The 27,299-nt window shown below is 41.4% G+C and overlaps 1 protein-coding gene across 1 annotated transcript in view; it reads right to left on the reverse strand.

Moving 5' to 3' along the window:
- lrrc7 (leucine rich repeat containing 7) overlaps nucleotides 1-27,299 on the reverse strand; it is a 631,001-nt gene that overhangs the window by 217,412 nt on the left and 386,290 nt on the right. The window contains exons 8-10 of the mRNA XM_072273841.1: nucleotides 25,232-25,349; nucleotides 20,243-20,321; nucleotides 16,954-17,043 (exon numbers count right to left, since the gene is read on the reverse strand). Coding sequence (XP_072129942.1) covers nucleotides 16,954-17,043; nucleotides 20,243-20,321; nucleotides 25,232-25,349 — 287 coding nt within the window. The remainder of the gene's footprint in view (nucleotides 1-16,953; nucleotides 17,044-20,242; nucleotides 20,322-25,231; nucleotides 25,350-27,299) is intronic.

Raw genomic sequence — 27,299 nt, forward strand, 5'->3', positions numbered from 1 at the left:
ACACCAACTCTACCTACAAGTTAACCTTTGGGGAATCCTGCACAAGGACTTCCAAGTCCCCTTGCACCTCTCACTTTTGAATTTCTCTCCATTTAGAAAATAGTTTACGCCTTTATTCCTTATAGCAAAATGCATGACTATACACTTCCCTGCACTATACTCTATCTGCCACTTCTTTGTCCATTCTCCTAAGGCCTTTTGCAGTATTGCTTCCTCAACACTGCATATCCTTCCACCTATCTTTGTATTGTCTGCAAACTTGGCCATATTCCATCATCCAAACCAAGAGTCCCCAACCTTTTTTGCGTTGCGGACCGGTTTAATATTGACAATATTCTTGCGGACTGGCCGACCGGGGGGAGAGGGGAGGTGGGTTGGGTCGCCAACGGACAAGAGTAGCAGTCAAATATGTTGTGTTTACCCAGAGAAAGACTACAATGACAATGAAGCCTTGTGCGGGCACCAGTGCACATGAGTGCCCTTGTGTGTACCTGCCGATTTATTTTCCTACAAATCGTTTTTGGCGATTCTGTCCGGGGGGGGGGGTGGGTTAATCACGACCGGAATATAGGTGATAAGTGGCTAATACACGCAATTTTGTTTCTAAAAGGGTTTATCTAATGAATTTAATATTAAACACACAGCGCATATTTTCCTCACGTGAATATAGTGAGAAGTCAATTATCAGGGGAGGACAGGGGAGCTTGAAGTAAGTGTTGAGCAAACTTCCAGTAGAAGTGGTAGAGGCAGGTTCGATATTATCATTTAAAGAAAAATTGGATAGGTATATGGACAGGAAAGGAATGGAGGGTTGTGGGCTGAGTGCAGGTCGGTGGGACTAAGTGAGAGTAGCGTTCGGCACGGACTAGAGGGGCCAAGATGGTCTGTTTCCATGCTGTAATTGTTATATGGTTATATAAGTAAGTCAATAGCATCATAACATTTCAAGTAACATTTGGATATTAAACACACAGCACATATTTTCCTCGTATGAACATATAAAATCATTGCAACACACCAATATCGTTGAATCAGTGGGAGCCCTGGGCTTGTTTTCCTGCAACAAGATGGTCCCATCGAGGGGTGATGGGTGACAGTGATACTCGAAGGGGGTTCCTTATGTCCAGTCTATTCCGCAACTTAGTTTTCGTTGCATTCATTGCAGAAAACTCCGCTTCGCAGAAAAATGTTGGAAATGGGAGTAACGTTTTCAGTGCTTTCGTGGCCATCTCAGGATATTTAGCCATGACTGTGATCCAGAAGGCCGGCAGAGATGTTATGTCAAACATACTTTTCAGCCCGCAGTCATTTGCAAGCTTGAGGAGTTGATCTCCTTCTCGCGTTGACATGGATGACACACAGGTAATGACCTCGCATGCGTAATGGCTCAACAGTGGCCGTGACAGGGAATGAGGAAGGGTGCAGCTGACTCTCATCATTTCCTTGCAGCCCAGTAGCACATGCTTTGTGGCCCGGTGGTTGGGGACCGCTGATCCAAACCATTGACCTATATATATCATGAAAATAAGTGTTCCCAACACCAACCACTGCAGATCACCACTAGTCATGGGCAGCCAACCAGAAAATGCCCCTTTATTCCCACTTTTTGCCTCCAGCTAGTCAGCTAACCTTCTATAGATGTTAGTATCTTCTCTGTAATACCATGGACTCTTATAGTTAGCAGCCTCACCTTGATAGTTGAGTGCAACACCTTGATAAAAAGCCTTCTGAAAATCCATGTAAACATCATCTAATGACCCTCATTTGTCTATCTTCTCTGTTATTTCCTCAAAACATTGCAACAGATTTGTCAGGCAAGGTTTCCCCTTAAGAAAACCATGCTGACTTTGACCTATTTTTTATGTGTCTCCAAGTACCCCAAAACCTCATCCTCAATAATGGACTCCAACATCTTCCTAACTTCTGAAATCAGGCCTATAATTTCCTTTCTTCTGCCTCCCTCCCTTCTTAAAGAGTGGTGTAACATTTCCGGTCCTCCAGAACCATTCCAGAGTCTAGTGATTCTTGAAAGGTCATTACCAATGCCTCCACAATCTCTTCAGCTACCTATTTCAGAATCCTGGGGTGCAGTTCATCTGGTCCAGATGACTTATCTACTTTCACATCTTTCAGCTTCCAAGCACCTTCTCTCTGGTAATAGTAATGGCACTCTTTCTGCCCCCTTAAATTCTCTAATTTCTGACCTACTGCTAGTGTCTTCCACAGTGAAGTCTGATGCAAAATACTTATTAAGTTTGTCCATCATTTCTTTGTCCCCCATTACTACCTCTTCACCAGTCCAATATCCACTTTTGTCTCTCTCTCTCCCTCTCTCTCTCTCACACACTCTTTATACAGTATATGTGAAAAAACTTTTGGAATTTTATATTATTGACTAGTTTACCTTCATATTTCATCTTTTCTCTCCTTATGACATTTTAGTTGACTTCTGCTGATTTTTAAAAGCTTCCCAATCCTCCAACCTCACTAACTTTTGCTATGTTATATGCCCTCTCTTTTGCTTTTATGCTGTCTTTGACTTCCCTGATCAGCCACACTTGCCTCATCCTGCTTTTAGAATATTTCTTCATCTTTGGGATGCACCTTTCTTGCACTGTCCGAATTGCCCACAGAAACTCCAGCCGGTGTTGTTCTGCTGTCATCACAGCTAATGTCCCGTTCTAATCAACTTCAGCTAGCACCTCTCTCTTGCCTCTGTAAGTCCCCTTACTCTACTGTAATAATGATACGCATGTCTTAATCTTCTCCCATTCAAACCACAGGGTGAATTTTAACATATTACTATCACTGTCTCCAAAGGGTTTGTTTACTTTAAGCTCCCTGACTAAATCTGGTTCACACAGTCCAGAATTGCCTTTTCTCCAGTGGGGAAAATACAAGCTGTTCTAAAAAGCCATTTTATAGGGATTCTACAAATTCCATCTCTTGCAGACATTCCCACCCTGCAAAAACTCATTTCAGGGAGGTAGCACCATCAATTTGCGGGAGACTTCCGGGAGAGGTGGGATGTCTGCAATAGAGTAGCTCCTTAGCAGCTAGCCAGCTAGTTTAAATAACGTTAGCTATGCTAATGAATGAATGACACCTGTTAAACTCACCTCAACACATCTTTTACAGTCTTAACCTACCATGGGCAATAGAAAAGACACTGTTGCAAACAGTGCAGCGAGCAACACTGTCATTATTTTGACCCCTATTAGGCAGGGGTACACTTTAGTGTAGTTTGGGATGACATACATTTTATATTTTTTTTGGAACACTCTGCCATGGCGCGCTCTCGCTCGCGCACTCTCAAGTGCTCTCGCTTGCTTACTCTCCCACTCTCTCTTGCGTGCGCTCTGTCTTGTGGTCGCTCTTGCACTCTCTCTTGCTTTGTCTCGCTCACCCTCAAAAAAATTGATTTCTGTGATATTGTATATAATTTGCGGGCATCAGGGAGCAACTATTAATATGCGGGAGACTCCCGGAACTTCTGGGAGAGGTGGGATGTCTGCTATTGGTATACAGCACCAAACTGATTCTTCTAATCTACCTGCATATTAAAATCTCTCATGACTATTGTAACATTACCCTTTCTTACATGCCTTTTCTATCTTCTGTTGTAATTTAAACCCCATTTCCTGGCTAACAATTTGTAGGCCTGTATATAACTCCCATCAGGATCGTTTTACCCTTGCAATTTCTTAACTCTAGTCACAAGGATTTTATATCTTCCTATACTAGGTCTCCTCTTTTAAGGATTTGATTTCATATTTTAACAACAGAGCCACCCAACCCTTCTGAATACCTACATGTCCTTTCAATACAAGATGTATCCTTGGATGTTAAACTCCCAACTATGACCTTGGTTCAGCCACGACTCAGTGATGCCTACAACGCCATACCTGCCAATCTCTGACTTGACTACAAGAACATCTACCTTATTCTGAACACTGTGTGCATTCAATTATAGCACCCTCAGTCCTATATTCATTGCCCTTTTCAATTTTGCCCCTATGTTGCACTTCAAATCATCCAACTGACTGCAATTTTGCCCTATTATAATTACAAATTACAACAGGAAATAGAATAGGCATGTCAAAAGGGCAATGTTATGACTGTCATGGCAGATTTTAACATGCAGGTTCAATTGGAAAACTCAGACTGGGAATGGATCTCAAGAGAGTGGGTCTGTTGAATGCCTATGAGAGCAGTTTATCATTGAGCATACTTGGATCAGCTATACTGGATTGGGTGTTATGTAAAATCTTGCCTGATAAACCTGTTGGAATTCTTTGAGGAGATTACAAGTAGGATAGATAAAGGGGATGGAGTGGATGTTTTATATTTGGACTTTCAGAAGGCCTTTGACAAGGTGCCACACATGAGGCTGCTTATCAAGTTAAAAAGAAAAGAGAAGTCTTAACAGTGCACTGTATATAAATTTGTAAAATTATTTACATTGCAGCCTAAAGCAATATCCCCAATTTCCTAGGAAAGCAGGTTCCCAGTGAGGCAGCATGAGGTCAGAAATGCTTGCAAAACGTCTGAAAGTTAGCCGCTTGATTTCACGGGCTAGAACCTTTAACTTATGTGTTAGTAAGACCAAGGGTTTTATGTGGACTTCAGGAGGTGGAAGTTAAGGGAATACTCATCAGTCCTCATTGAGGGGTCAGCAATGGACAGGATGGACAGTTCCAATTTCCTGGGTATGAACATCTCTGAAGATCTATCCTGGGCCTAACATATTGATGAGACTATGAATAAGGCATACCAGTGGCAATATTTCATTAGGAGTTTGAAGAGATTTGGTATGTCACCTAAGACACTCACAAATTTCCACTGATGCACTGTTGAGAGCACTCGAGCTGTTTGCATCACCATCAGGTATGGAGAGGCCACAGCATAGGATCAGAAAAAGCACTGTACTGCTGTCACAAAACAACAAATTTCACAATGTACTGTACATCACTGATAATAAACCTGATTTTGATTCCAATTCTGACTTAAGCTTAACTGATGTTTGCTCCCTCATTCTGTCTTTCATCTCCAGTCTGTGTGAGCCATATGACAAGATATGAATTCCACTACTTAAAGGGCAATCGCACACAGGTTATTTGGAGAAGTTAGAAAAAATTCAGCGTGATTTCCGAAAAAAAACTAGGGCAACACACAGATTCAGGAATGTTTCTCTTGACCTACTATTGGGCTTAACCAGTAGCCTAAGGGATCTGCATTATGCAATGGGAGGAAGATAACTGTGGTGAGGATGGTGAGATGAAAGCATATTATATTGCAGTGCAGTGCTAGAATAATGTAGAGCTCCATCTGGACTAGGAAAGTGATTATATTTGCTGATTCACCTACGTTTTCCAGCAGTGGGCTTATTCTTTTCATTGCTGGCAAATTTTCTTCTCATAACTTTTCTCAGATACATGCAATTTTCAACAACATACATCCCTTGCCAGTTTTATATACCTTCTCGTATAAATACCTTTTGTTGCCACCTAACTCAATCCTTAGACACTGAATGTATTGTTACTATCGGATATATTAATGAACAGCTCACTCACAGATCTACCAATTTCTCCTTAAAGAAGATGAGAGTGTAGAAACAGGAGATACGCTGAGGACTGGAGGTAGCTCAGCACAAATAATTCACCTTTACAGTTATAAAGGAAGGTGACATGATGGTAAGTGATACACCTCCATCCTTGTCAATTGGAGGTTGAAAGCTCACAGATGGTATGCGACAAAATTAAAAATATCTCTGACACACATGCTGCCTTTACTTTATCAGTGACTAAATTGTGTTCCAGCCTGAGCGTGAGTGTCAAGCCTGTGGCTTTTCCACATTCCTTTCTTTTGTGTTCCGGTCTTTTATCTTCCTCTTGTGCATTAAAAAATGTTACAGCAAACACATGAAGGCAAATCTCAAAGAAATTCATTATGTCTAAGAGAATACTGTCACAAGACCTACAGCTACTGTAAAACTAATCCCCAGAAATTAGACTTCATTCTTATATGGTCACTAAATGGGTGCATTAGGGCTAAAACAATAAAGGCATTGCAAGAGTGTTGAGAGGCAGTTCAGGAGAATTATCCTGTGCTTAACTAGAGGGCAATTAGCAATTGGAAGCATGAGAAGATATAGCTCACTCAGGTTCACTGATTGAGTACACAAGACATTGATTCGCGATAGTTTTGGTGTTTGAACAGAGGTCAATCAGCAATTGGAAGTTTGAGAAGAGACAGCTCACTCAGGTTTGCCAGTTGAGTACATAAGGCATTGATTGATTCATGGCCGTTCGGTTTCTTAACAGCGGCCAATCAGCGATCAGGATTGATTGGCAATAACAAATAAGAACAAGGCAGAGGCAAGCAGAGTGGCCTTTGTTGGAGTGCACTGTGTTAGAGTGGTTATTTGAAATTTTAGCTCATTAAGGCTTGTGTGAGAAAAGGCAAAAAAAAGCTGTTGGAAGGTTTTTATTCCAGATTATTATTGTTTCCTTCTTTATATTTGCACAGCTAGAACACTAGGGGCTAGGGAGAATAGTTGAATGCTCCTCTTGCTAGACGTGGGAGGGCAGTGTCTTAATGGCTTCACCCGCAAGAAGTGCATCCAGCTGCAGCTTCTAACACTCTGTGATAAGGAGTTGGAGTTGGAATTGGCTGAACTCCAGATCATTTGGGAGGTTGAGTGGGTGATAGCTAAGGTACATAGAGAGGTAGTTACACTCAAGGTGCAGGACTCAGGAGACCGGGTGACAGAGTATCTCTGTGGCCACACCCCTTAACAACAGGTACACCACTTTGGATACTGTTGGGGGGATGGCCTAGCAGAGGAAAATCATAGAAGTTAGATTTCTAGCACTGAGTCTGGCTCTGTGACTCAGAAGGGAAGGGGGCAGAAAAGGTGAGCTGTGGTGATAGGGAATTCATTAGCTGGGGAGAACAGAAAGGAAGTTCTGTGGATGAGAATGAGACTCCCAGATGGTATGTTGACTCCCAGACATCTCGAATCGAGTCCTCAGTATTCTTAAGTGGGAAGGTGAGCAGCCAGAGGTCTTAGTCAATGTAGGTACCAATGACACAGGTAGTAAGAGTGCCAGGTTTCTGCAAAGTGAGTTCATGGAGTTAGGTGCTAAGTTAAAGCCCTCCAGGGATGTTATCTCAGGATTGCTACCCATGTCTTACGCTAGTGAGGCCAAAAATAGGCAAGTCTTACAGTTTAACATGTGGCTAAGGAGTTGGTGTAGGAGGGAGGGTGTCAGATTTTTGGATCATTGGGCTCTCTTCCAGGGAAGGTGAGACCGATACAGAAGAGACAGTTTGTACCTGAACTGGAGGGTATACTAATATCCCAGCAGAAAGGTTTGCTGGTGTTGCATGGGGGGAGGCTTGGAGTTTAAACTAGAGTTGCAGGGGTATGGGATCCAGAGTGCCAGAACAGATAGTAGAGATGTTGTGGAGACAGAAGTTGTTAAGACCTCAGAAAAATTCAAGAATCTAATGGTTGAGCATGGTGCGACTAGTGTTCTGAGCTGCATGTATTTCAATGCAAGAGGTATTGTAGAAAAGGCAGATGATCTCAGGGTATGGATCAACACATGGAATCATTGCAGGAGGGACAGGACTGGCAGCTCAATATTCCGGAGTTCCATCATTTTCAACGCAGCAGAGCGGGAGGGATGGCATTGCTGTTCAGGGAAAATGTCACGGTAGTGCTCAGTTGGGACAGACTGGAGAACTCCTCTGGTGAGGCTTTATGGGTGAAACTAAGGAATAATAAAGGTATGACCACACTAATGAGGCTATATTATAGACCAGTAACAGTGCGGGATTTAGACAAACAAATTTGTAGAGAGAACTCAGACTTTTGCAAGAAACATAAGGTGGTTGTAGTACGTGTTTTAAAGTTCCACGTATTGATTGGGACATTCATACTGTGTAAGGGGGCCAGATGGGATAGAGCTTGTCAAATGTGTTCAGGAAAGTTTCCTTAATCAGTATATAAATGTCCTAATGAGACAGTGTGTGAAACTTGATATCCCATTAGGGAATGAGATAGGACATGTCACAGAAGATTGTGTAGGGGAACACTTTGCATCTAGTGATCACAATGCCATTAGTTTCACAGTAAATATGTAAAAGAGATAGGTCTGGTCCGTGGGTTGAGATTCTAACTTGGAGAAAGGCCAATTCTGATGGTACCAGAAAGGATCTGGCAAGTGTGATTTCTGGCAAAGTGTACTTCGTAAGTGGGAGTCCTTCAAAAGTGAAATTTTGAGAGTATGAAGCTTGTTATGTGCCTGTCAGAACAAAAGGTAAAGAAAACAGGTTTAGGGAAACTTGGTTTTCAAGAGATATTAACGCCCTGAGAAGGCATGAGGTTGCTCTAGCATAGGGGGTCCCCAACCTTTTTTGCACTGTGGACCGGTTTCATATTGACAATATTCTTGCGGACCAGCTGACCCCGGGGGGGGGGGTAGGGTTGCCAACGGACAAGAGTAGCAGTCAAATACGTTGTTTACTCCGAGACTACAATGACCATGAAGCCTTGTGCGGGCACCAGTGCACATGCGTGATTTGCTCATGCGTATATACGCCGACTTTTTTCTACAAATCGTTTTCGGCGATTCTGTTCGGGGGGGGAGGGGGTTAATCATGACTGAAATATTGGTGATAAGTGGCTAATACACTCAATTTTGTTTCTAAAAGGGTTTATCTAACGAATTTAATATTAAACACACAGCACATATTTTCCTCGCATGAAAAAAGCGATGTCAATTATCAGGGGAGGACAGGGGAGCTTGAAGTAAGTGTTGAACGAACTTCCAGTAGAAGTGGTAGAGGCAGGTTCGATATTATCATTTAAAGAAAAATTGGATAGGTATATGGACAGGAAAGGAATGGAGGGTTATGGGCTGAGTGCAGGTCGGTGGGACTAGGTGAGAGTAGCGTTCGGCACGGACTAGGAGGGCAGAGATGGCCTGTTTCCGTGCTGTAATTGCTATATGGTTATATAAGTAAGTCAATAGCATCATAACATTTTAAGTAACGTTTGGATATTAAACACACAGCACATATTTTCCCCGCATGAACATATAAAATCATTGCAACACACCAATATCACTGAATCAGTGGGAGCCCTGGGCTTGTGTTCCTGCAACAAGACGGTCCTATCGAGGGGTGATGGGAGACAGCGATACTCGAAGGGGGTTCCTTGTGTCCAGTCTATTCCGCAATTTAGTTTTCGTTGCATTCATTGCAGAGGTATGTTGGAAATGGAAGCAACATTTTCAGTGCTTTCGTGGCTATCTCGGGATACAGGTATTTAGCCTTGACTTTGAGATCCAGAATGCTGGCAGAGATGTTATGTGAAACATACTTTTCAGCCGTCATTTGCAAGCTCGAGGAGTTAATCATCTTCCCGCGCTGACATGGATGATGTGCGGGTAATGACCTCGCGTGCGTAATGGTTCAACAGTGGGCGTGACAGGGAATGAGGAAAGGTGCAGCTGACTCATACCGCCAAATCATATTGTTTCCTCGCGGCCCGGTAGCGCATGCTTTGTGGCCCGGTACCGGTCCGCGGCCCAGTGGTTGGGGACCGCTGCTCAAGCAGACAGGTGAAGGAGAATCCTAAAGGATTCTACAGATTGGTTAAGAACAAAAGGGCTGGAAGAGACAAAATTAGTCCTCTGGAAGATCAGAATGGTAATCCATGTGTGGAGCCAAAAGAGATGGGGAAGATCTTAATTGGATTTTTTGCAGTTGTATTTAAGCAGGACATAGATACAGTGTCTATAGAAGGATGATTCAAATATCTCTACTAGGGCCCCTGCGATTTCTGCACTTGCCTCCCACAGGACTTGAGGGAACACCTTTCAGGACCGAGGGATTTATCTACCCTAATTGGCCTCAACAGAAAGCAGCAGTGAGGTCATGGACCCGATACAGATTACAGAGGAGGAGGTGTTGGCTGTCTTGAGGAAAATTAGTGTGGATAAATCCCCAAGGCCTGACAAAGTGCTCCTTGGACCCTATGGGAGGCAAGTGCAGAAATTGCAGGAGCTCTAGCAGAGATACTTAAATCATCTTTAGCAACAGGAGAGGTACCAGAGGATTGGAGGATAGCGAATGTTGTTCTGTTGTTTAAGAAAGGCTCTAAGAGTACACCAGGAAATTATAGGTCAGTGAGCCTAATATCAGTAGTGGGAAAGTGATTGGAAGGTATTCTAAGGGATTGGGTATATGAATATTTGGATAGATGTGGACTGATTAGGGATAGTCAGCATGGCTTCGTGCGTGCCTAACCAATCTTATAGAGTTTTTTGCGGAAGTTACCAGGAAAGTTGATGAATGCAAAGTTGTGGATATTATTTTCATGCACTTTAGCAAGGCATTTCTCAAGGTGTTGCATGGGAGGTTGGTCAAGGAGGTTCATCAGCTTGCCATTCAAGATGAATTGAATTAGACATTGGCTTTGTGGGAGGAGCCAGAGAGTGGTAGTAGATGGTTGCCTCTCTGACTGGAGGCCTGTCTGGAATGCTGCAGGAACTGGAGCTGGGTCTGTTCTTGTTTGTCATCTATGTCAACGATCTGAATGATAATGTGGTCAACTGGATCAGCAAATTTATGAACAACACAAAAATTGCCAGTGTAGTGGACAGTGCGGAAGTCCATCAGAGCTTTCAGCAGGATCTGGACCAGCTGGAAAAATGGGCTGAAAAACGGCGGATGGAATTTCGGCAGGCAAATGCGAGCGTTGCACTTCGGTAGGACCAACCAGAGTAAGTCTTACACAGTGAACGGTACAGCATGAGGAGTGTGGTAGAACAAAGGGATCTGGGAATACAGGTCCGTAATTTATTGAGAGTGGAGTCACTAGATAGGATCATAAAGCAAGCTTTTGGTAAGTTGGCCCTCATAAATCAAAGTATTGAGTGCAAGAGATGGGATGATATGTTGAAGTTGTTTAAGATATTGGTGAGGCTTAATTTGGAGTATTACATGCAGTTTTGGTCACCTACCTAGAGGAAAGATATAAATAAGGTTGAAAGAGTACAAAGAAAATTTACAAGGATGTTGCCGGGACTGGAGCATCTGAGTTATAGGGAAAGATTGAATAGGCTAGCACTTTATTTCCTGGAACATGGAAGATTGAGGGAAGATTTGATAGGGGTACACAAAATTATGAGGGGTATAGATAGGGTAAATGCAAACAAGCTTTTTCCACTGAAGTTGGTTGGGACTGCAACTAAAGGTCATGGGTTATAGGTAAAAGGTGAAAAGTGTAAGCAAAACATGATGGGATACTTCTTCACTCAAAAGGTCGTGAGTGTGAAATGAGCTGCCAGTGAAGTGTTTCATGCAAGCTTGATTTCAATATATAAGAGAAGTTTGGATGGGTACATGGATGACAGGGGTATGGAGAGCTATGGTCCAGTTCAGGTCAATGAGACTAGGCAGATTAAATAATTTAGCATGGACTGGATGGGCCGAAGTGCCGGTTTTTGTGCTGTACTTTTCTGTGACTCTATGAATGAAAGGGTTAACGTATGAGCAGCTTTTTTTGGCTTTGCGCCTGAACTCGCTGGAGTTTTGAAGAATGGGGGAGGGCGGGGTGAATCTTACTGAAACCTATCGAATATTGAAAGCCTGAGACAAAGTGGATGTGGAGAGGATGCTTCCTATACAAGGAGAGTCTAGGGCCAATAGCACAGACAGAATACAAGGAGTTTCAGTTAGAACTGAGATAAAGAGGAACTTCTTTATCCATTGGGTGTGAATCTGTGAAATTTCTTGGCATACACGGTTGGGGAGGCCAAGTCACTGAGCAGAAGGTGATAGGTTCTTGATAGTAAGGGCTTCATCGGTTACGGGGAGACAGCAGGAGAATGGGTTGAGCGGAATAATAAATTAGCATGATGGAATGGTAAAGCAGATTTGATGGGCCAAATGGCCTAATTCTGCTCCTATGTATTATGGGATTGTAACTCTGCCTCTCTCCCCACCACAAAAAAAAATTTTGATAAACCTCTTCTAATAAGTCAATTTCTCATCTTTATTAATATTTTCTGCACACGCTGTAGCTTCATCTCATCCTTCCTACGGTATGGAAACCTGAAGTGTACACAAAATATTAAGTGTAGTCTTGCCAACGTCTTGTGCAGCTGTAACATAATGTCCCAATTCTTGTACTTAGTGACTCTTCTAATGAAGATGATCATGCCATATGCCCTCTTCATCACATTGACCACTAGCATTGCCACTCTCATGGAGCTATGTACTTGTTTCCTAAGTCTCTCTGTTCACAGGCTCACTGTGTACATCCTGCCCTGGTTTAACCCACCTGATCTGGACCGACATTTACGTGCCAGGCAGCACCTAATTAATTAGATTGTTTATTTCTGCTTTTTTCTTAAAGATGTGCTGGGTGAGTTCCGGCCACTGCTGCACCGCTGCATTCTTCGTAGACTGGTAAGGCGTCCGTGGATGCAAGGTTAAGAACCCCTGCTCTAGATCCAGTTGTAACCTTAACCTTTGCTGTTCACCACATCAGCAATTTTGGTGTTACAGACATGCTAATCATTTACCCACGTTCTCTTTCAGATCACTAATCTATTTGACAAACAACAAGGAACCGACAATGAATCCTGCAGAACACAACTGGTCCCAGACGTCCATACTGGAAAGAAAAATCACCTCTACCACCCTCTGGAACCTTTCCATCATGCTAATTTTGTATCCAATTGGCTAGTTCATCTTGGATCCATGTGATCTCAACTTTTGGATCAGTGCTTCATGAAGGACCTTGTCAAAAGTGTTGGTAAAGTCCACATAGGTACTGTGTACTGCCCTGGCCCTCTAATCCTCTTGAGCACATCTTCACAAAAAGTTAGTCAAATTCATGAGACACCATTTCCCACACATAAAGCCATGAGGGAGAGAAAAATCAAACAATACTGGAATTATGAAATGCAGAACACAACAGTTACTAGAGATGTGAAATAAGGGAAAATAACAAAAATTCTCAACACAGAGAAAAGAAATTAAGACTGCAAGTGAAAACCTTGCACCCCAACTGTCCAGTTCTGATAAAAACAGGAAATGTTGGGTATTGGTTACAATATCTGAAATTATTGAATTCTATACTGAGCTCCAAGGATTTTAATGTTCAAGATAAGGTTCTGGTGCTGAAGTTCACTTTGGAACGGTGTAGGAGACTGAAGGCAGAATACAGAGTACAAGGGTGATGGAGAATTAAAGTGACAGGCAACTGAATGTTCATGTTTACCCTAAAGTCTGTACAGAGGTGTTCAGCGAAGAGTTCTTCAAATCTGCAATTGGCTTTTACAATGTGGAAGAGAGCACTCTAATGCAACAGATTGGAGGAAATGCAAGTGAATTGCTGATACACCTGGAAGAATAATCTAATACTTTTACTCACTGATTTAAGTCTACATCCACTAACCAACTTCCTTACCAAGGGAAATACACTCTTCCTATCACGCCGAGGTGTATTACAATTCTACACAGCTTGGTTAAACTTCCCCCCATTTTACATGTGACAGATTAAATAATCCCAACTAAGTCAAAATCTCAAGACTATAATTTATTTGCCTGCTAAAATACTTTGCATCCTCACTACTCCTATCGCACGCTTCTTATAGAATAATGCCCAGAGCAGGCCACGATGCCCCAGATGTAGCCTTGCTGTTTTAGTCTAATGTGATACCGCTGTTCATGTCTTCAATACCTTGGCTGATAAAAAAAATATATATTATCCTCAGGTTCTCCAATGTCCCCCAGCCTTCAGAGATCTGCAGTCATGTCCTCCAAAATCCTTCTGGTTATTTCCTCAAATAATTCAATCAATTAGACATGATCTTCCCTTAACAAAGCAATGCTAATTGCTTAGTTAACCTGCACCTCTTTAAGGGCTGAATTATGCTTCTCCACAAAGTTTTACCAGTTTTATTCGCCTAACTGGCACATTCTATAGCAATTACAGGCGTGTAAACACACTCAGTGGCCACTTTATTAGGCACCTCCTAATAAAATAAAGCGGTCACAAAGAGCATGTTCATGATCTTAAGGTGCCACTTCAAGGTTTGGCATGTTGGGCATTCAGAGGTGCTCTTCTGCACACCACTGTTGCAACAAGGAGTTGTTTGACTTATTGTCGCCTTCCTGTCAGCTTGAACCAGCCTTGTCATTCTCCTCTGACCTCTCTCATTAACAAGGCAATTTAGCAAACAGAATTGCCGCCGACTGGATATTTTTTTTGTTTTTCACACCATTCTCTGTAAACTCCAGAGATTGTTGTGCGTGAAAATCCCAGGAGGTCAACATCTTCCAAGATAGTTAAACCACCCTATCTAGTACCAACAATCTTTCCATGGTCAAAGACACTTAGATCACATTTCTCCCCACTTTGATGTTTGATCTGAACAACAACTAAATTTCCTGACTACGTCAGCATGCTTTTACACATTGAGTAGCTGCCACATGATTGGTTGATTAGATATTCGCATTAACGAGGTATACAGGTGCACCTAATAAAGAGCCCACTGAATGCATACTTTAAGAAATGAGTTCCACATACTGTGTCACTTACATCAATGTTGTTAATTCACATTTACTCCCTTCAATTATGAATGTTATGACAGTAGGTTACACCTCTGTTATTTGCCCTTTTTTGTAACCTTGTCATCACTGACCAGAATGGGTGACAATATGACCAAAAGTTACAGAATTAGGCCATTTGACCAATGATTTATTATTCCTCTCAATCCGAATCTCCTGCTTTCTCCCTTTAACCTTTGACCCCTGGGCCAATCAAGAAGCTATGAACCTCCACAATAAATATTCCCAATGACTGTCTCCAAGTCTGTCTGTGGCAATAATTCCACAGTTTCACCATCCTCTGGCTAAAGAAATTAATCTTCATCTCTGTTCAAAAGGTTTGTACCTGTATTCTGAGGCTGTGTCCTCTGATCCGAAACTCCCTCACTATAGGAAACATCCTTTCCACTCTATCTAGGCCTTTCAATATGAGATCCTCCCTCATTCTTTTAAACTCCAATGAGTACAGGCTCAGAGCCAACAAATGCCTCTCATTTCTAGGATTATTCTTGCGAACTCCCTTCAGACTCTCCCCAATGCCCGAACATCCTTTTTCAGATAAAGGGCACAAAACTGCTCTGATGAATGCTCTATAAAGCCTCAGCATTGCATCCTTCCTTTTACGTTCTTAAGCTCTTGAAGTGAATGGCAGCATTGCACCCACTTTCCTTACCACCAGCTCAACCTGCAAGTTAACTTTGCACCTCAAATTTCTGAATTTTCTTCCTGTTTAAAAAATTGTCTACACCTTTATTCCTTCTACTAAAATGCATGACCACACACTTCCCTACACTCTATTCCATCTGCCACTTCTTTTCTCATTCTCCTAATCTCTTTAAGTCCTTTTGCACACTCCCTGCTTCCCCCACTCTACCTGCCCCTCCACTTATCTTTGTATTTTCTGCAAACTTAGCTGCAGAGCCATCAATTCTGTCATCCAAATCACTGACATATAATGTGAAGAGAAGTGGTTCCAATACTAGTCAGCAGCAGCCAACCAGAACCTGGAACTCTTTCCCTAACAACGTGGTGGGTATGCCCACACCACAGGATCTATAGCAGTTCAAGAAGAGATGTGACCACTACCTCCACAAGGGAAATTATGGGTGGTATCTAAAGTTCACATTCCTTGAAGGCTCTAGATGATGTGTGAACAGAAGGACTGGCTACTGAAGATGAAAACAGAACAAAACTGATCGACCCAGGATGCATCTAGGAGTGTGTCTGAACTCACCTTTGACTGAACTTAAGGGACATTATTTTTATGGGTATATAGACTTGCAAAATAACAGAAAGCTAGTCAGCACATCAATATGAAACTGCAATATCAATGTTGGAAACATGCTGAAGTTCAGATGCAAGTGTATCTGGTGTCTTACTGTATTCTAGGACTTACTGTTAAGTTGCCAAGCCAAAGGATTGCTTATATTCCACATATGAGCCCTTAGCTTCTTGCCAGACAAAGCTGACAAAATAGCTTATTCATTTGAATGGAATTATTATTTAATTTTAAGATATTTTTGCTTGTTCACTATTTCAATCCATATTGATGTTTCCAACTATTTACCAATAATTTCACATTTCTAAATAAATGCATTAATTTTTATTTTATTTTATCATTTTAAAAAATTATTCGTGTTAATTTTGAACTGTTTTGAAATTACTCAGACCATTTTATGGAAACTGAAAAGATCACTCACAATATGAACTGTCAGAAACCTATCAGGATAGTTTGTAGGCAGATCCTGTCACTTGGTTGTTGCCCACTGAAAGGTCACCATGGCAACTCCACGGCAGTGCATTAACATTTGATTAATTACAAAAATATCCCCTTTACCTACATGGTAGATATGTCTGAGATCAGAAAGCATACTTTTAAAGCAAGGAGAAATAAGCTCACAAGGGACCCAAGGAGGAAATTTCTAAACTCAGAATTTGATTACAATCTGGACCACACTGTCTAACAAAATGCTGGAGGCAGATATCCTTACAAAATTGAAGCATCTGGACAGTAAATTCAATGTCACGGCATAGAAAGTTATAGGCCAGGTACTGGTAAATGGGATTCATATAAACATATACTTGAAGGTCAGCATGGACATGGAAGAAAGAAGTGCATGTACCCAGGCTGCATGACACAATGATTATGTTAAGTGTAAAAATAATGTTGGTGGTGACCACTAGATGCACGTTGGGATCTGTGCATGAGTCCAATAGTTTAAGTATCAGAATATGCACTAAAGAGTAATTATAATTCTTGTAATATAATAGGCACTGAATGTATATTTATATATTTTACAAAAGAAAGCAATTTATTACCTTCCAAAATTAGCTGGAAGAAATTCCAGAAATGCATCATTTAAGTAGAGCTGCATTAAATTCAACAGTTGGGTGAATCCATCTGGAAGTCTGAAATAATTGGGAAAAATTGTGATTAATATTTTTAATTTATGGAAAAACTATTTAAAATAATCAGTGAGACATAAATGCAGTGTTCTTAACTCTTAACAGCCTTTACAAAATTTAACACTGGTTGTGTTGTATTTTTTCTATTTAGAAAATTCTATTACGCAGTCAGAAACAACCTTCACTTAATAAATTGTTGCAGATTAAGCTACAAGCTTCAACTTCAACTATAGGGGGGTTACTTTGATCCTTAAAGTTTCTGATTGGTGTAGTTAAGTCTCTCCTATTTTCCTGTCCTATACTGATTATATTCTCCTCAGGTCCTATAGTATGAAGAAACCAAATATATTGCAATTAATTTGAACAAGATGAAACTGTTGGATCCAATTATTTCTGATTAATTGTTCAGCCACAAATTAAAACAACAAGCCTACATCTAGGAATTAGCATCACAGAGAAGAACAGGGTTTCCCTTCCTCCACCATTGATGCTGTCCTCACCTGCACCTCCTCCACTTGCTGCATCTTAAAAGGGCTATTCTCTTGTCCTCACGAGCCTTCACATCATTCTCCACAACTTCTGCCATCTTCAACATGCTCCTGCTCCCAAAGACATCTTTACCTTCCCCTCCACCCCCCACTCTATACTTCGATAGGGATCACTCCCTTGTTTATTTATCCCTTCCAACTAATCTCACTCCTGGCATGTATCTTTGCAAGTGACAGAAATACTCAACTGCTGACTTGCCTCCTCCATCACCTCCATTCAGGGCCCCAAACATTCCTTCCAGCTGAGGCATCCCTTCACCTGCTAATCTAGTGGGGCTGCCCATTGTATCTAGTGCTCCTGATGCGGTCTCACTTTCATTAGTGAGACCTTAATTAAATTGGGGGCATGCTTTGTTGAGTACCTCCACTCCATCTGCAACAAGTGGAATTTCCTGGTGGCCACCTTGTTTTAATTTCTATCCCCATTCCTGTTCTGACGTCTTGGTCCATGCCCTCTTCTGCCACAGAAGCCACTCTCAGGGTGGAGGAGCAACACCTCATATTCTGTCTAGGTAGCCTCCAACCTGATGGCATGAACATTGATTTCTTCTTCTGGTAATTTTTTTTAAATGTTCTCCTCCCCTTCCCTCTTCTTCTATTTCCCACTCTGGCCTCTTCCCTCTTTTCCCCACCTGCCTATCATCTCTCCCTGGTGCCCCTTCATCTTCCCTTTCTCCCATAGTCCACTCTCCTCTCCTATTAGATTCTTCCTTCTCCAGCTCCCCACCTGGCTTCACCTATCACCTTGTATCCTGTCCTTCTTACCCCTCACTTTTTATTCTGGCATCTTTCCCCTTCCTTTCCAATCCTGATGAAGGGTCTCAGCCTGAAGCATTGATTGCTTATTCACTTCCATAGATGCTGCCTGACCTGCTGAGTTCCTCTAGCACTTTGTGTGTGTTGCTCACAGAGAAGTGCTCTACCCACGGAGATCCCTGCTTGGGAAACAGGCAAAATACTCTACCTTTAATTCCTTTATCTCTCTAAGGAGCATTTCCAACTGAGTGTGAATGCATGGTCAATTAGGTTACGTACTGTGTAGATTTACTTTTTAAATAATAGCTAGAGATTTACAGGTGAATTTTTAATACTGGTTTAAAAGCATTTTTGATGCTTGAATCAATCTTACAGACATTACACAATTTGCATGGAAAGAAAAGCTGTTTGCCTTGATATTGAGTGAAGTCTCCAAATGTGTTCAATCAGAAAGTTTGTTCATTAGTCTACCACCAAGAAATTTACTACACAAGGAGTCCTTGAACATTCAAGGTCTTGGTTTTATGTTCCACCACTGTTGAGCATGTAAAGAAAAATAAATTCAGGATTGGTGTGCTAGTGAGGCTGAGTAGTGGCTCATGTGGTAGGAGAAGAAATGCTGAATCGATTTTGAGGGATAATGTGAAGGCTTGCACCTGCCTAAGTGATCTGCAGCTTGTATGGCAAAACATACACCGCTGAGAACATGAAACCAGTGTTGAGAAGTGTACTGCATTTGTCCATTAATGCACAAATTCTTGCAATTTACAGGATGCCTCTACTTTTCAATTATGTTAATTTTTCATGGAAAATTAGATTACACAGCAAACAAAAATGTGGTTCGACATGCCTGGGAAAAAGATTCTGGTTGTCTACTGTATCTATGCCAAACTCAGGGTTGGATGATCAGCCGTGATCATACTGAATGGCGGTGCAGGCTCGAAGGGCCAAATGGCCGGCTCCTGCACCTATTTTCTATGTTTCTATCATAATCTTCTATCAAGTCCCCCCTCAGACTCAGCCGCTCTGGAGAAACCATGCAAGCTCGTTCAACTTCTCTTCATAGCACATGCTCTCTGATTTAGGCAGCATCCTAGTAAACCTCCCTGCACCCTCTCCAAAGCCTCAACATGCTTTCTGTATGGGGTGACCAGAATTCAACGCAATACTCCAGATGCAGCCTAACCAAAGTTTGATGAAGTCGCAACAGAATTGAGTCAAACTCAGTCATTCGAGTAATAAAGGCAAGCACGCCATGCACTTTCTTTACTACCCTCTCAACTTCTACAGCTATAATACTGAACTCCTCATGATTCCCATCATCTGCTTGAAACATAGTCAGGGACGGAGTCTGATAAAGGAAGATTAACTAATGTGACCCTTTATCTAAGAGGTTTGCAGAATGGCCGATGAGTTGAGGCAGGATAAATGCTGACAAGCTACTTCCTTTGGCTGGAGAACTCAGAATGAAAGGATATTGCTTCCTGATAGGCCAGGTGTAAACCCAAAAGAATCAGTCAAGATGTTACTGAATATGGAAGCAGGATTGAGGAGCTATGGAGAATTTTCCTGCCAGTTTCTTAAAATTTTAGGTCATATTGCAGCTAACTTTGTGGCATCATCTAACTCAGATAAGTGACTCTCTGTATAGTTGAGAACCTAACAAGGACCCAGTCATATCCTTCCAAGTACACGTCTTTGTCTATACTCTAGTGTTCATTCAGTTCCCCAATCTGTGCAGTTATGGCCTCTAATTCAGAACACTTGTCCAGCATTTGACTGAACATTATAGTGTAGATAAAATGTTAAAAAAATACATAATTCAGCACATTTCCATATTCATGAAAAAATTGCACGTCCTTTTGCTTCATTCCAAGTAGGCAGACCTCCTAACTCACTTGGAAATGGGATTAACACTGGCTTCGATGACTGATAAGTATTTACAGCATTTAATATTTTCTGGAAAATCTTGAATACCTGCAGGAAAAATAAAAATAATTATATTCTGAACTGAAAGAAATGCTAATAAAAAGACACAATATTCACAAGACAGAAATATTACAATACCTATCACTTTGCTTTCTCCAAAATATATTTTCCAAAAACCATCATGTATGCATTTAAATTAGTCTTGCTGTTAATCCTATTATCAAAAAGATAATTCAAAAAGGTAGAGTAACTGAGCCACACTTGAGTAATTTTTTAAAAATTTACCTCTGTGTGTTCCTCCTCCCCTGACATTCTCTGTACCTTGTGAAGTGCCCATTCGTTATGGGTGGCCCAAGGTGACCAACACATGTACTATTGCTAAAACTATGCTGAGTTTTTGGAATTCTCTATAGGACAGGGACACCACCGACACAGCTGATATTTATTTACCATTCCTAACTAACTTTGAATAGAAGGTGCAAGCTGCCTTCTTGAGGTTCTGTGTCCTTGCAGTGAATGTGTCTGGACAATGTGCTGTTGACCAGTAATGCGTATGTTTCCACAGGATATCTTTACCTTTTTTAGCCTCCAAGGTTTTGGTGTTTAAGTTATGCACTAAGCTTTGTAGCAGTCACCTGCCTACCTTAATTACCCTTGAGGTGGTGGAGTTGGTGAGCTGCCTTCTTGAACTGTGCAGGGAGGGGCTTTTAGGGTCTCTGATAGAGGTCATGGGTTTGGAAGATGCTGCCTGAGAAGTCTTTGCGAGTTGCTGCAGCCTGCGTGTGTCAGTGATGGAGTGCAGTAATGGTTGTGGATAAGTGTCTATCTAAGTTTCAAAATCCTTCAGTATTGTTGAAGCCCCACACATCCAAGCAAGTGGAGAGTACTCCCTTGCACTCCTGAATTGAGCCTTATAGATGGTGGGCAGACCGGGGAGTTACAAAGAACTGAAATTAAGCAGCCATCCCCTTTTCTGACCCAATGATAGAGAGAAGTTTATTGTTGGAGCAGTTCATGCCAATTGGACCTATGTAATTGTCTTGAGACACTTGTGAAGCAATCTCCTGGGGCTTAGAATGCTGGCCCTCTGATGGCCATTGATTTAATTGTAAACTTTATAATTGATTAGTGGGGCAGAACTGCAGAGCTGTGTGTTGTTTCTTTGATTGTTTTCACTGTCACTGGCTTGGTGTATTTTTCATTACACCTGATTCCTTATACACCACTCACTGAACTAGAGTTGTTATGCAGGCATGATGGCAAGAATCAGGTGAAGGATTGGTTGGGCCAAGAGGTTAAAGATTGTGGAAGAACACAGTCCACTGTTGCTGGTTGCCCATAGAAGGCAATAAATGCTGTTTTGAACTGCTGTTCACACAGGATCAGATAGCAATTGTTACAGGGGAAAAGATTTAATAGCAAACTGAAGGAAAGAATTTTATTTACACATATGGTGCATGGTATCTATGTAGAATGAACTGCCAAAAGAATTGCTTGAGGAAGATACCTTTTTAAAAACAAGAGAAAATCTGCAGATGCTCGAAATCCAAGCAATACACATAAAATGCTGGAGGACCTCAGCAGGCCAGACAGGATCTATGGAAAAGAGTACAGTGGACGTTTCGGGGTGAGGCTCTTCATCAGGGGTCTGGGAAAAAAGTTATGAAGACAGAGTAAGAAAGTGGAGAGGGGAGGGGAAGAAGAAAGATAAGGTGAGAAGTGAAACCTGGAAGGCGGGGGGGGGGGTGAAGGGGTGAAATAAAAAGCTGTGAAGTTGATTAGTGAAAGAGATGCAGGGCTGGAGAAGGGGGAGGTTGATAGGAGAGGACAGAAGCCCATGGAAGAAAAGAAAAGGGGAGGTGCACCAGAGGGAGATGATGGGCAGGTAAGGAGATAAGATGAGAGAGGGAAATGGGAATGGGGCATGGTGAAGGAAAGAAGGGGTACATTACCAGAAGTTTGAGAAATCGATATTCATGCATCAGGTTGGTGGCCACCCAGATGGGATATACTGCGGTGCTCCTCCAACCTGAGTGTGGCCTTATTACGAAAGCAGAGAAGGCCATGGACTGACATGTTGGAATGGGAATGGAAAGTAGAATTAAATTGGGTGGGCACTGGGAGATTACGTCTTTTCTGGCGGATGTACCGTAGGTGCACGGTGAAGCGATCTCCCAATCTGCGTCAGGTCTCACTGACATAAAGGAGGCCACACTGGAAGCACCGGGTACATTAGATGACTCGCGGGTGAGGTGTTGCCTCAAGTGAAAGGACTGTTTGGGGCCCTGAATGGTAGTGTGGGAGGTGGTGTAGCACTCTTTCCGCTTGAAAGGATAAGTGTCAGGAAGGACGAATGGACAAGGGAGTCACGTAGGGAGCGATCCCTATGGAAAGCAAGAAGTGGAGGGAAGGGAAAGATGTGCTTGGTGATGGGATCCCGCTGGAGATGGTGGGAGTTATGGAGAGTTGTGTGCTGGATGCAGGGGCTGGTGGGGTGGTAGGTGAGGACAAGGGGAACCCTATCCCTGGTGGGGTGACAGGAGGATGGGATGAGGGCAGACGTGTGTGGAATAGAAGAGATGCGGTTGAGGGCAGCATTGATGGTGGAGGAAAGGAAGCTCCTTTCTCCCAGTCTATGTCGGGTCTCACTGATGTACAGGAGGCCACACTGGGAGCACTGGACGCAGTATATGATCACAAACGACTCACAGGTGAAGTGTCACCTCACCTGGAAGGACTGTTTGGGGCCCTGAATGACCTCCCACTGGCCACCCATTTTAATTCCATTTCCCATTCTCATTCTGACATGTCAGTCCATGGCCTCATCTACTGATACAATGAGGCCACACTCAGGCTAGAGAAGCAACACCATATATTCCGTCTGGGTAGCCTTCAACCTGCTGGCATGAACATTGATTTCTCGAGCTATCAGTAATGTAGCCTTCCCCCCCCCCCACCTTTCCCCATTCCCTTTTCCTTCTCTCACCTTATCTCCTTGCCTGCCCATCACCTCCCTCTAGTGCTCCTCTCTCCTTTTCTTTTTTCCATGGCCTTCTGTCCTCTCCTATCAGATTCCCCTTCTCCAGCCCTGTATCTCTTTCACCAATAAACTTCCCAGCTCTTTACTTCATCCCTCCCCTTCCCAGTTTCACCTAACACCTTGTATTTCTCCCTCCCCTCCCCATCTATTAAATCTATTCATCTTTTTTTCTCCAGTTCTGCTGAAGGGTCTCAGCCCAAAACGTCGACTGTGCTCTTTCCCACAGAAGTTGCCTGATCTGCTGAGTTTCTCCAGCATTGTTTGTGTGCTGCTAAGTCCTTCCAACATTTTCTATTTCAAAATTTCCAGTATTTTTCATTGAGGGCTCCAATACATTATTCTGCTAATGAAGGAGCACTATGCAAAAGGGTATTGGGATTGATCCTATTATTTCATAGTGATTAAGGTAACAGAGTTTTGAGATTGCGTACATGCTGATTAAAAAAGAAGTCTGGCTGATTTTCACAAGGAGAGTCATGAATATTTACATTCCCATTGCAATCGTAGTTAGTCATATGGAATAGTGGGTTTAATTACAGAGCCAATAGAGCAATATTTATAGGCATTCTTAAATCTTAGAAGAATTTGTTCTTAGCATGAATGTTCCAGTGCTGCCTGAACATTAATGCTGGCTGGAAAAACTAGAAAAGTCCTAAAATATGGATCAATACAACCATAAATATAGTAGTTTACACTCTTCTTTAATCTGTACCAGCAGAGAAGTTCACCTATTCACATTTGGTAAAATACCTACTCTCCACCCCTCAACTATCTTCGTGAAAGCGTTCACTTCCAATATAGAAAGCATGGAGGCTCACTATCTGCCAATCAGACCTTCAGATGATTATCCTATGCCCGGAAAATACACAGCATGATTTTGTTTTTAGGCCCTTAAGGCTATAAACTAAGAAAAATTGTCTTTGGAAATGAAGGCTTTAAAATTACTGCTTGTGTTACAGGCAAATCAGAATATTGTAGTGTTTTCCAATTACAATGATGCATCTTTTTTCAAAAAATTAAGTGGTATAATGCCTTTGAGAACAGGATCACTTTACTATCATTTTGCACTCAAGGAGCATTTACTACCATAAAGCTATTTGGCAAATCTTGATCTGCTAGTTCACAACTTTGTAATAAGAAGATGAAGATTGTATAAAACGGCACTATCATGCAAATGTAATCATCCTTCAACAAACAGAGATGAATTTCCTGACATACATTTTCAAATCATGTGCTTGAAGATGGGAAATAACTTCAGAGTAGGTGGATGGTGTGTTAGGCACGGGTTACCGGTGAAGAGATAAATATTACAAAAAACAAATGGAGCAATTCCGCAAGATGGGAAACTATGGCACTTCCACAGTGTTTACCTTTTTTCCTTTCCAAACTGAGCCTCTAAATACTCATCCATGAAGGAATATATTCATGGGAAGTATATGAGGTTCTGCACTTTCTACATTTCTTTTAAATTTTCTAGGGGTATCCAAAACACAACTTTATCCCAGTCAATTTAATGGACAGATCAATTCTTCACTTCAAATACCAATGAATTCCCAGATTGAAACTTCGGACTCTGCTAGGTTAGCTCAACTCAACTAAATCTGGCTCCCAAATATTTTACTCAGTGTGTTGTGTCTTTAAAAAAACACATAATTTCAATCCCTTACAGTTACAAACTGTGAAAACCAGATCACCGCAGTTCTGAAAATCACTCGGGATAGATTGTTGATAAGCTAACACCAAAGGGGTGACTACATTGGTGACATAATAATAATCAATTGTTGACCTGCACAGTATCATGAGCTGCAGAAAAGGAAACAGTTTAGCAATAAATGTAATTTCACTGGACAAGCATCCAGTTACAGTTGAAACATATTAAAAGTAAAATACTATGTCAAAATATATGTTTTATTCTTACCATTTTTGCTGATGTCCAGTTCTCTTAGATTCACCAAGCTGGCGATGCTGGTGGGCAGATTGGAAAGATCATTGTCTGGCACACTTAGTTTGCGGAGGGCTTGGCAGTTGAACAATTGCTGTAACATTGAGAAACAAATTACATTGGATGTTTCTCTTTCTCTGCTCTATAAAGTTGAATTCCATCATTAATTATCTCCATGGATGCTAGTAGTGCTACTAAAGCAACTTCAAAATGAATTTTCAGAATGATCCGTTGGAATTTTTTGTGATGGATTATACTCATGACAATGTTTATCAAAGAAACTTCCTTTTCCTTACATAGTAAACAGAAAAAGAAACATTGTTTTCAGTATAGGATAGAAATAAAGCTTTGATGCAGGTTGCTTGATGTTCCTATACCAGAGATATTATTGACATAAAATTCTTTGAAGTCAACTCATGTTTTAATTTGCAATGGGAACATAAAAAGGAGGTGAAACAATCATTATATTTAACAAAGTTTCAATGTGTTATTGCATAATATACCTAAAAATGAACAGTGAAAATCTACTTTAATATAAACTTTTGTACTATGACACTTTAAGATATGTTATAAAATGATTAATTCAGATAGCGACACACACTATTACATGACTTTGGTTGTACACAGTTTAATTATATAAGCAGTAAATTATTGAATTATGAATAACTTGTTTTTACTGATGGTTAAGGGATAGTTGTTGATTTAGACCAGAAATATTTCACAAGGTCATAACCTATCTTTGAATGAAGAATGTCTAATAGTCATTTGATCTTATTTTTCTAGAACATTGGCCAGCCCTGAAATTAACACAGAGAAAAAAAAACTGTGCCCCTTTTGATACAAAAATGGTGTACAGTATTAAGCATGATTTTGGGCACATTTTGAAGTCTTTGTACACACCTTCCATGGAAATTCCATCCTTCACAAACTAGACTAGGCAGTTCACTCTGATACTAATACCATTTCCCCATCAAAGCTGGCACAAATAATGATAACACTGAAGTGTGAAGTATGTATTAATTAGCTACTGACAGAAAATGGATCAAACGATAGTGACTTACAGACTTGCCTTATTAATTCACTGTTCAACAAGGAGTGAACAACGTGTAATTTAAACTGTACCCCCAGGATATCGTTCTTCAGAGTTAAGTTTTATTTATTTAAATGTTTTTGCTGGTAGCCCTGGAAACAGATTAAAGTTTCTGTGGACGATAAATGCAGTCCACATTTTCCTCACTGGCTGTGCGTTGACAGTGGGACATAGGCACAAGGTGTGATCATCTTGTTCCAGTCTTATAGCAGGTTGCCCTTGTGAGATCTTGATGCTGGTGCTGCCTGTTCCCCAAATTCTCCTCAGCCAACCACATCCCATTGTTTGACTCATCTCTACAGCAAATGACTGCTGCTATCTGCCAAGCAAGTGACAGTGATTGTGAAAGGCACAGGTGAGGCTTTAAAGTTTTTTTTAAAGCCACAAACCATGAATACAATTTCTCAAAAGATTCTCCAAATTTTGTGATACTTTAGTAACTTCTTCTTAAGCATTAGAGCCAGACACAGCTCCTGCCCAGTATTTTACATATGTGAAAGTCTGATCTCTAGGCACCTTTTCCATAATTGCACTATTTACGTGCTTTTTATATATACAAAGATTAGTGTTCTGGCCAACACCATTCATCTTAGAGTCCAGTTGCTGAGTGGACAATATTTATATAACTTTCTTGACATCTTTCTTAAATGGGCTGTTTCCTGTGATAGAGAAATCTACAATAAAGGGACATAAAACCAAATATAAGAGGATCAAGAAGATAAAGCAGTGGAACCATTTTACATGAGGATTAGACGATTTTGACTGCATGTGTCTGACATAGAAATCATGAAATTGTTTTGAGAAGGTTGGGATATCATTAATAATCATTAGTGGCTGAATGACGAGACTACTACAGAGATAGGAATCAAAGTAGGAGTAAGCCATGGATGCAAACTCCAATATTTAATGAGATCATAGCTTATCACTTACCTTAATACCACCACTGTTGCTGGA

The sequence above is a fragment of the Mobula birostris genome, chromosome 12, assembly GCF_030028105.1.
Source record: "Mobula birostris isolate sMobBir1 chromosome 12, sMobBir1.hap1, whole genome shotgun sequence".
NCBI lineage: Eukaryota > Metazoa > Chordata > Chondrichthyes > Myliobatiformes > Myliobatidae > Mobula > Mobula birostris.